At 31.5% G+C, this 12088-nt stretch overlaps 1 protein-coding gene across 1 annotated transcript in view; it reads right to left on the reverse strand.

Annotated features, from left to right (window-relative positions):
* LOC134697115 (uncharacterized) overlaps nucleotides 1–12088 on the reverse strand; it is a 71140-nt gene that overhangs the window by 45360 nt on the left and 13692 nt on the right. The window contains exons 7-10 of the mRNA XM_063559158.1: nucleotides 5470–5649; nucleotides 4008–4216; nucleotides 2841–2991; nucleotides 2278–2395 (exon numbers count right to left, since the gene is read on the reverse strand). Coding sequence (XP_063415228.1) covers nucleotides 2278–2395; nucleotides 2841–2991; nucleotides 4008–4216; nucleotides 5470–5649 — 658 coding nt within the window. The remainder of the gene's footprint in view (nucleotides 1–2277; nucleotides 2396–2840; nucleotides 2992–4007; nucleotides 4217–5469; nucleotides 5650–12088) is intronic.

Here is a 12088-nt window from a genome sequence, read left to right on the forward strand (position 1 = left end):
TGGTTTACATCAAACTCTGTGTCTCTGTTGTCAGGCATGTTACCTACAAAGATAAACATATCAATGGTTGGTTAACATCAAACTCTGTGTCTCTGTTGTCAGGCATGTTACCTAGAAAGATAAACACATCAATGGTTGGTTAACATCAAACTCTGTGTCTCTGTTGTCAGGCATGTTACCTACAAAGATAAACATATCAATGGTTGGTTAACATCAAACTCTGTGTCTCTGTTGTCAGGCATGTTACCTAGAAAGATAAACACATCAATGGTTGGTTTACATCAAACTCTGTGTCTCTGTTGTCAGGCATGTTACCTACAAAGATAAACACATCAATGGTTGGTTAACATCAAACTCTGTGTCTCTGTTGTCTGGCATGTTACCTACAAAGATAAACACATCAATGGTTGGTTCACATCAAACTCTGTGTCTCTGTTGTCAGGCATGTTACCTATAAAGATAAACATATCAATGGTTGGTTAACATCAAACTCTGTGTCTCTGTTGTCAGGCATGTTACCTAGAAAGATAAACACATCAATGGTTGGTTAACATCAAACTCTGTGTCTCTGTTGTCAGGCATGTTACCTAGAAAGATAAACAAATCAATGGTTGGTTAACATCAAACTCTGTGTCTCTGTTGTCAGGCATGTTACCTAGAAAGATAAACACATCAATGGTTGGTTAACATCAAACTCTGTGTCTCTGTTGTCAGGCATGTTACCTAGAAAGATAAACATATCAATGGTTGGTTAACATCAAACTCTGTGTCTCTGTTGTCAGGCATGTTACCTAGAAAGAAAAACATATCAATGTTTGGTTAACATCAAACTCTGTGTCTCTGTTGTCTGGCATGTTACCTACAAAGATAATCATATCAATGTTTGGTTTACATCAAACTTTGTGTCTCTGTTGTCAGGCATGTTGTTACCTAGAAAGATAAACACATCAATGGTTGGTTAACATCAAATTATGTGTCTCTGTTGTCAGGCATGTTACCTAGAAAGATAAACATATCAATGTTTGGTTTACATCAAACTTTGTGTCTCTGTTGTCAGGCATGTTGTTACCTAGAAAGATAAACACATCAATGGTTGGTTAACATCAAACTCTGTGTCTCTGTTGTCAGGCATGTTACCTAGAAAGACAAACATATCAATGGTTGGTTAACATCAAACTCTGTGTCTCTGTTGTCAGGCATGTTACCTAGAAAGACAAACATATCAATGGTTGGTTAACATCAAACTCTGTGTCTCTGTTGTCAGGCATGTTACCTACAAAGATAACGATTTGGTTAACATACAATGTAGGAATGGAATACTTACTTAAAAAATCCTGTATGGATACTTTTTTGAAATACTTGGTACACTGTAGGAATGGAATACTTACTCAAAAGTTCCCCTATGGATACTGTATGGAAATACTTGGTACACTGCAGGAATGGAATACTTATTCAAAAGTTGTCCTATGGATACTTATGGAAATACTTGGTACACTGCAGGAATGGAATACTTATTCAAAAGCTGTCCTATGGATACTTATGGAAATACTTGGTACACTGCAGGAATGGAATACTTATTCAAAAGTTCCCCTATGGATACTGTATGGAAATACTTTGTACACTGCAGGAATAGAATACTTATTCAAAAGTTGTCCTATGGATATTTATGGAAATACTTGGTACACCGCAGGAATGGAATACTTATTCAAAAGTTGTCCTATGGATACTTATGGAAATACTTGGTACTCTGCAGGAATGGAATACTTATTCAAAAGTTGTCCTATGGATACTGTATGGAAATACTTGGTACACTGTAGGAATGGAATACTTACTCAAAATTTGTTCTATGGATACTGCATGGAAATACTTGGTACACTGTAGGAATGGAATACTTACTTAAAAGTTCCCCTATGGATACTGTATGGAAATACTTGGTACACTGCAGGAATGGAATACTTACTTAAAAGTTCCCCTATGGATACTGTATGGAAATACTAGGTACACTGTAGGAATGGAATACTTACTTAAAAGTTCCCCTATGGATACTGTATGGAAATACTAGGTACACTGTAGGAATGGAATACTTACTCAAAAGTTCCCCTATGGATACTGTATGGAAATACTTGGTACACTGCAGGAATGGAATACTTACTCTAAAGTCCCTATGGATACTGTATGGAAATACTTGGTACACTGTAGGAATGGAATGCTTACTCAAAAGTTCCCCCATGGATACTAATGGAAATACTTGGTACATTGTAGTAATGGAATACTTACTCAAAAGTTCCCCTATGGATACTGTATGGAAATACTTGGTACACTGTAGGAATGGAGCATTTACACTGTGTGCTCTACTGATTAGCTCGGCTTTAAACAGGAAGGGATCTTTTGTTCTCTGCAAAAATCAATAAGTAATTTTACCAGGGCATTATTTAAGTGCTTAATGAATTTTAAAATGTTGGAATTTAACATGTTGTGAAGTTCAACATAATTCTTGTTGAATATATATATGCACAATTATTGAATTATTAAAATGCATTAAATGTTTAAAAGGGAGAAATTTTTCCTTTTTTTTCATTCATAACAGTAACTGTTTAATTGGTTAAACCTACTTATTGTTGATAAACTTTTATCATCTACAGTTATGCTAAACTATTGTCTACTATGAACCTGTTTTGTGGTCACTATGTTTTTGGGTTGTTGTCTGATTGATATTTAAATATTAAAATCAAAATAGTCTGCATATATGTGTTATAAATATGTGTAACATGTCTTATATATATCATAGAAATTAGGGAGACCAAAGAAGATGTGATGACATTTTTTACCATAGAACTTACCTCTTTCTCAACACAATCAGGACATGGTATATAGAAATCATAGTCCACACCAGTGAAGGAGTCCTTTATCAGTGTACTAATGGTCTCATGGATCAGGTCTAATATGTTCTTTGGTCTTGGTCCCTGTACTGTCACAATCATCTCATAATCACTAAAAAGAGAGGATTAAGTTTGAACCACATCTTCTTTTTGTACAAAAAATATAACTAATGTATCATAAACTGAGACTCTTAGAAACCTGAATACTTCACCTGGTAAAAATAAACCATTACGGTGACCTATAGTTGTTAATGTCTGTGTCATTTTGGTCTTTTGTGGATAATTGTCTCATTGTCAAATCTTCTTTTTTATTCACTATACTAATATTGTGTTATCACTATTTCTCATTATTTTATTTTCAGCTAACAAATAATTGATTTTCAGATATACAACTTTCTAAATGATGTCAAGTCAAAGAACAAATTTTTCTTCAGCCAAAGATCACAATAATACCTGATCGTAACTTTTTGAATATATTTTCTACGACCAAAATGTCTTAAAACAGTTTATATCCTAAATATGCAGGAGTTAACTATTATATACAGGTACAGGATTCACGTAGTTAAAGACCATTTTGTGATTATAAGCATAAGTTTACTAACGTTTGGTTGAGGCAAACTAAAGTTAGAGAATGGAAATGACAGATTTAGCAATTTGAACAGTAAAAGTGACGTCAATAATTTCAAACTTGATCTGTGTTTTGTGGTAAAAAGCAATGTGTATAAGATAAATAACATTTAGTTGAGGCAAACTAAAGTTGGAAAACTGAAACTAATTTTGGGAACATACTGACACAACAGACAAGGGTAACACTTAATTCCCCCATAAGCTACTGCAGAGGCATTAAAATTAAACATCCATCACTGAAAAGTGTTTTTCTTTTTTTTCAAAACTTGTAACCATGAAATTTTACACCAAATTTTGAAGATTGAACAGAATTGGGAGATTAATAATAGCATTTCAGGAAAAACGTTATACAGATTTATGAATCAGATATCATAACAAATGAGAGTTCTTATTATTGCAATAGTCACTCAGTGAAATTATTAACCCTATAAAAAACTTTGCAATTATTTTTCAAATTACAGTTTTCCCCAATTCATAACTAATCAATTAATTGAGACCAACCTGATTTGTTTGACCAAAGCATAATGGTTGTTCTTCTTCAAAATGGATCCTTTCTTCCATAGGAACTCCAGTAACTTAGTATCGGTAAATCCCTGACTAAACAGTCTAGCCTGAGCTCTATTGAAGAGTCCGGTCGGCAGGTATGTAAATTTGTACTGTATCTTACTCTCTCTAATTCCCTCCTCTTCCTCAATCGTAGGCCAGGGAAGCTAAAATTTATAAAAAAATAGTTTATCATGTAATACACCTTTCTTAAGCTGTGTTTTAAGATTGAGTTGGTCAATTGGTGTAAGCAAGGTTATTAGCTCTTCAACGGTTTCAGTACTTATACATCTACGGATTTCAAATGTTTGGCTTTGAGCGTTCCTGATGAAGGTAAATCCATGTCGGACGCAAGAAATTATTAAACGTGTTGATTTCATTTTTTTATTAAACAATAGGTCCTTACTTCATGTGACGTCATAAAATAAGCATTGAAACATAGGAAATTTACTGGAAAGTGCACCAAATCGAAAATTCTTAATAGTAAAAAATGGTTTATCCTGCTACAGTCCTTGGATGGTGTAAACTTCCCACTAACACCATACACCATAACACCATACACCATACACCATTACACCATACACCTTGTACCATTACACCATACACGTTACACCTTTGCAGCACACACCTTACACATTACACCATACACCATTACCCATTCTATCTACACGATTCGAAATTACCCATAATGCAATTAAATTTCAAATATTAAAATTATTATTATTGTTTACGTTTACAATTTGAAAAAACAAAATAAAAAGAACTTCGTTTTCAACTAATAAAATGTCGTACACCATCATTCACACCATTCCCGATCACACGTTACACAATCACACCATTCCCCTTACACCATACACCATAGCACCATACACCTTACACCATTGAACCATACACCTTACACCATTACACCATACACTTTTTTTTGGGAAGTTTACACCATCCAAGGGCTGTATCTGGTAGTAAAGAAATATTCCATAACTTATCTTCAAATTTAGCAATTTCTAGCTTTACTTCATTACAGGTTCATTACAGCAAAATCAAAAAGTTTGGTAAAATTTTCAAAATTCAACTTATATAGTACAGTTGTCATGAAATAGAAATTCCTTCATAATACAAGTTCCAAAATTGAAAAAAAATACTCATGTATTATCATTTCCACTGGAAGTAAATATAACAGTATTTGTTCCTAACAGAATAAAGAATATATATTTTTTTCTCATAAGTAAGGGGGAACAATTAAATGAAGAAAGAGTTATTGATAGATACTTGTATGTTCTTGTTCCTTCTTTCAAATTTTGAGGCAACAAAATCAATTCTTTGTCTAGAAAAGGACAAATATTCAAAGTTTCTTTAAATACTCAATATGATTACTATCAGACAATTATTTCCAATAGACTCAGGGAAGTGGAAGAGTACATACATCTTCAGGCTCTTCCTCTGGTAGAAGACATGGTACAACGTTCACAGCCTCTCCAGATTTGGGTAACGGGAAAGTCAGATCAAATCTTTCAGTTAACTTCAACATCCATTCATGTAGATTTGAGTCATAGTCCTTCCAAATCTCAGATATAAATTTATGGAAGAATCGACCTTTACTTTCCTGTTCAGAAATAAATCACATGTTTTTATAGTAAACATCACATGTATGATAAATTACATTAAATTACAAATCATAACATTAAATTACAAATCATAACATTAAAAAACAAATCATGACATCATATAACAAATCATGACATGAAATTACAAATCATGACATTAAATAACAAATCCTGACATTAAATAGCAAATCATGACATTAAATTACAAATCATAACATTAAATTACAAATCATAAAATTAAATTACAAATCATAACATTAAAAAACAAATCATGACATAAAATAACAAATCATGACATCAAATGACTAATCTGCACTAGTAACCCGAATTTAACTTGATCGGACAAAAACGTGTTAACGCTGTTTAAATGAAATTAATCGTCATTTGATAAAGATTGACAAAAATTAAAAATCATTTTTAATTTATTTCAATGTATATCAAATCATTTTAATGCCAGTCAAATAGCTTCGCTTGCAGTCGTTCAATTTAAATCAAGTTGGTGGTAAGTTACGTCAAACAAATAGGCCACGCCCCCGTTAAACAATTTCAAACTGGTATCAATTCGTTTTAAACCGTGTTGCGACCCGAGCTTTTAACAGGTAAATCACTCAAGCAAAACAACATCGATGTATCTTTCGTTTATTTGTTTCAAACTTTATCGACTTAAAATTATATATATAAATGCGTGTATTCTTATTAAAGTAATATACTTCACAATTTAAACAAATGAATGATCAATACACGTAACATATAAGGAATGTAAATAAAAAAAATATAAAATATTGATGCACGGTTTAAAAAAATCAAAACTTATGAATCTGTTAAAAATAAAATAGTTAGATGTTTAACATATTTTTGATTTGCCCAAATGCAGTAGATCTTTATCTCACATATTCGTTTCAAAACTCGCTGAGTGCTATGAAAACTTGTGACATGTAAGTAACGTATGGTCCATTGCAATGTCTTACGAAACTTTAGGTATTCCTGTATATTTCCTTTTCTCATTTTCTGTCTTACTATAGTTTACTTGTTAATTAAATATAGACACGGAAATTAAAGTGACTTACAAAAATTATTTATTTTTCAAATAGTTTAAATCGATGTATCTTATAGTTTCGGTCAACAACAAATATTCCCTAGCTGCATATTGATATATGAAATAGCTTGTAATAAAAACAATGATGTGTTAAATAATAAAATTAATGAACATAATGTTGACATTTGTTGAGTCTTGCACACAACATTGTAAATGAAGGAACAGCTCAATAAACTTTTAAAACTGTGTCAAATTGTAATATCGGTCACTGACGCGAAACGGGCGTTAATTGTGGAAAAGCAACACTACAAAAATTGTGAATTGTGGTTCCGATCTGTAAAGGGATTATTGTGCTGTCATGCACCGTGACTTACAACAAGTCTTGCTATAAATGAACATATATTCTGTTTATTTGAGATCAATTTTAGTCTGCGATAACGATGGGTTGGTTGATTTAAGTTTAACGACCTTGACTTGCTCTAAGTCGACAATCTCTTACGTCTAATGCATTTAAAAAAAACAACGTATATTTACGTTCAGGGCATATAATATAAGTCTACCTACAAAATTAAAATCAACATCAACATTATTAAAATAAACAAGAATGGAAAAGAAACAATCATGCACTGTTGCTTTGATATATTTTTTATTAACTATATTTAAGGGTAATGTCTAAAAAAAACTAATTGTCGTACAAATAAAATATTTCATCTAGGTGCTTTCGTTGAAATTCGCGTTACATATCAAAATGAATGTCATTGGTCGGAACTTTTGCAAACTTTCAATCCTGGTGTTCTCATCGAGGTCCGCGTTCATTTTTCAATTCAATACACAATATTTCATCTAGGTGCTTTCGTTGAGGTTCGCGTTACATAGTAAAATGAATTTCAATGGTCGGAACATTTGAACACTTTCAATCCAGGTGTTCTCATCGAGGTCCGCGTTCGTGATTCAATTCAATACACAATATGAAGTCCGATATGGTAAAAAAAATTATTTTAAACTCTACGATGTCCGAGTGAATAAATAGAATTTAGAAAATAAAACACTTTTACGATTCTTCAAACACAATACAAATACTATCCTTTTCGCTGATGAATAATTATTACTATGATTTGTATACTATTCAATTTGGGAACAGTATACCTTACAATATATATGTTCCTGATTTGATTTATTCACTTAAATCAATAATTGATCAACTTGAACTTTGAAAAAGTTACAATTATATACCTTTTCACATCCTTTAATTTGAGGTAATTAAATCCAAAAAAACTAAATAAAATTAATTGTATTATTTAATTTAGATTCTTTATTTCTTATAAAACCAAGTTAACGGTAAAAAGAAAGATATTTTTACATATAATATTAACATACAGATTTTGCGTATGACAATTTGCACAACTTGAAACGAGCATCAATAATGAGCGATTGGTGATCAGACTTGAGAACATACTTTTATTTATATATGATTCAAATTAATTTACACAAAATTTTCAAAACTCAATATTTTTTTAAATAAATAAATTGCCCAATTTCGAAACATTTACTCTGCTTACATAGTTAGGTTTAAGAAAAGGTCTTCTACTTTCTGTTAGAGCTGTGCAGTTTAGAATATAGTGAAATATATCAACCAATCTCTTGAGAGTTACACAGTACATAGTACCTTTCCTGTCTCACAATTCTACGCCATCTACCGGTTTCTATAGGTAACCGATGATTTTCAGTTCTAAACCTTCATAACGTTATCTTATCTTTATAACGTAATACTTCTAAATATTCTTCAAATTCAAAGTTTTCTTTAAACAGTTTTAAACATAATACTTTTGGAGAATATTCCATTTCTGATTTCCAAGTCTGCTGAAAATGATAAAACAATCTGTTTAATAGTTTGGATTAAAACTATAGTTACTCTGATTTAACCAAATATTTTAAAATCCATATTTTTTCAAGATATTTTTTATACAAATCAACCAATCGAAAGTATATATCTTTATTACCAAAGTCTATATAAACTATAGTTATACAATTATATCAACAGCAATAATACATATAATACATTCATAAACACAGACTATGTGACAGCAGAAGGTGTTGTAGAATAAACAAACATTATTTTAACATTTCGGATCTAAGCTCAAAAGATCTAAATGTAAATTTACCTAAATTACACAATTCTTTTACATTATTAGTACTCTTGAAAACGTGGACATTTGAGGATGAAATGAAACTCATCCTCTATATCATTTTTACAAAAAGTACATATTCTATTATTTCTTGCTATACCATAAAATCTTCCACTTTCTATAGCTAAGTAAATCCACCATCTACGTTGAGTTTATAAATATATCTATATAGTTTACTATCAGAACTGTTTACAATGTTAGACCAAAAAAAATACCATACGGTGTTCCACATATACTGACATAGGATAAGCGCCTAGCTCTCCATAAACCATAAAGCTAGGGTTGATTTTTTTCAAGTTTAACTTTCTAATGCATCAATAAAACTAAATCTCCAAATTTCACAGCCAAATAGCAATATATAGTCTTACAATCTTATCAGAAAATTCGTACTGACATTTAATTACTGGTAGATTAACTAAAATATTTGCCTCGTTTTTTTATTAATCAATCGATAAATTGAAGATCTGAATGGAATAAAAACATAAATAAAGAAAATGTTTGTTTAACGCCATTATCTTTGACTATCCTACAGGTATACTAGCCAGGAGACTGTACAATGGCGGATCCAGGTTTTGTTCTGTAGATAAGAACTCCCGTTTGTTTGACGAAATTATTTTTCGATTGGGACATATGGTTTGAATCCCCAGTGACCAGTGGTTGTCGTTTTTGTATATATTTTTCTATAAGTGTTGTACATCAATCAGGCCGATAATTTTCTTGTTTGAATTGTTTGAATTCATATTTGTAATTTTGGGAAATGATATAAACGTTTATGCGGTTAGGTTTTTGCTCGTTGTTGAAGGCTGTACGGTGATCTAATTCATTGGCAAGTACACCACATCTTCTTACATTTATTCGTTAAATCATGTAGATCTTCATCAAGCCTAAATGAATAAATGATTTGAAAATGTACTTATTGTAACTATACAACTTTTAATTCCAAATAATTATGTTTATCTAACATAGAATTATTATCAGCGGAAACATATATACACCAATTCTAAATTGGTTTAAAAAACAGACACATTATTATTGTCACATGAATATGTAATAGTGTGTTTTTATGTAAAAAAAATCTGTGAATATCTACCACCACTGTTACGGCCTTAAGAGATCAGCTGTTCTCGCGAGCTTTGAATAAACAAATCCAAACCAAAACAAGTACATAAAATGCATATTTTTAATCACAATCTTAATATAGAAACACTTAAATTGTGATACACATTTTTATGAATAATTCAATTTTATTAAATCTTTGTCAATCAGGCATGTACAGCAGCATCAAGGGATTATAAATATACAATTCCTAATATACAATTCCTTGGCAGTATGACTTTGTATTCTTCCATATTGTGACCTTATTTGAACTAAAAGAAAAAGAAGAAGAAGAAGTCTGGAATTATCGCTATCTGTTCGACGGTCTAAAGATTACAGTGTGTAATCCATCTAGGTGTTCTCGTTGAGGTCTGCGTTCTAAATCTAAAGCATTTCATTGGTCAGTAGATTTGCAATCTTTCAATCCAAGATGTTCTCAATGTAGTCCGCGTTCATGTTTCAATAGGATAAACTATATTGTAAGTTTTCGATCCGAGTTAACAAAGTAGATTTTTTTCATCCGAAAAAGACGGATTTTCTACATGTTCTACAATAAATTTGTACAACGATTAAATATTGCTAAATGCATCAAATTGTCCAGGTCTAGATCGAACTTGCTTTGCTTCGTCGAAAGTACGAATATAGAAAAATCACAGATTTATATTAAAACTAGAACGTTCAAGAACAGTTAAAGAAATCATCACAATTTTTTTATTGTTAGTTATTTTGTACAAATATAACTATAATGCGAACCCGAAGTTGTAATAAAATTAACGGTACCAATTTTCTTGCACCAGATGTGCATTTCGACAAAACATGTCTCTTCAAAATAGCACGTGAAATCGCAACTAAGCGTGAATTCTTTGGAAAAGCGACGGAATATCTATTGTCAATTTCAAGTTCTGTTTCGACATCATTGTAATATATGTCACTGGACGTTAAAATTTAATCCTTAATTTCGTCTTCGTCAAATAGTGCTGTTGGTTTCTTTTTATTATCATTACATACTAGTATACATGAATACACCCCAAGTTATTCCCATGTAAAGTCATTTACTAGATATTTAGTGCAAAGTAAATTTTAAAGAGAAATTTAAGTCGTATTAGTTCGATAATGCTTCAAAATAAATATAAACTGAGGATACATGTATAACTGCCATATTCCGAATTCCCGACATTCATTTATGTAAATGAAGAAAAGATAACTATGATCGGTATCTGTGTGAATCTACGGCTCAATCAAGCTTCATACAGAATATGAATTTTCTTGAATATGATTGCCAATGGAATAAACCATGCAGGAGATTAAACTAGCCCAATTAATTTGTGTGTGAACTATAACAACTGAAATCGTAATTATGCTGTAGTGTACGCTGGTGGTTTCTGTAATATGAAGGCGTATGGCAACCATTCTACCATACTTAGTTCAAAATTTTAAAGTACACCACAACCCTTTTCTTTGTCCATAATACGCTCAGGAACATACATCTTACTATTGTGCATGGATTGGTTGTAAATGCAACTTTTTAACTGTAGTCCATTTGATATCAAAGTATCATACTACTACTGAGGCTATCGTGCAATACCCCCACTCCGCATTCATAATATTTTAAACATACATAATTTAAATTTTAGATCCTTCCTTTATGGTTTAGTTCAACCTGCAACACATTTTATTTGATGTTATCAATGGTAAACACGTAAAATGAAACAATTAATAACTTACTGTAATACTAATATATAAATATGTTGTATGGTCATACAAACCGAAATCACTACTAGACTAGGTGTTGACACGCTCAAATTAACAAAATTGCGTTTCAAAAAACCAATGCACAAAATTGATATCATAGGATTTAGTTAAACATTTAAACCAGTTCAAGGAATGTATTACTTGACAAGAACAATTAAAATGTAGGACAAATTCGGCTTACAACACGAACTTTGTTCAAATAATAGTACCAAACATGTGACAAAATGACGGGTATGTAACAGAAGTATCGCAATCACTGATGGATTGGTGGATAGCTACTGTTTGTTCAACGTTCAGTGGCAAGTATCTCATGTGCATATTACAATACCAAATTAAACTAACTTGAGCAGACGACAAAAGCGAAATTGT

The sequence above is a fragment of the Mytilus trossulus genome, chromosome 14 (assembly GCF_036588685.1).
Source record: "Mytilus trossulus isolate FHL-02 chromosome 14, PNRI_Mtr1.1.1.hap1, whole genome shotgun sequence".
Classification (NCBI taxonomy): domain Eukaryota; kingdom Metazoa; phylum Mollusca; class Bivalvia; order Mytilida; family Mytilidae; genus Mytilus; species Mytilus trossulus.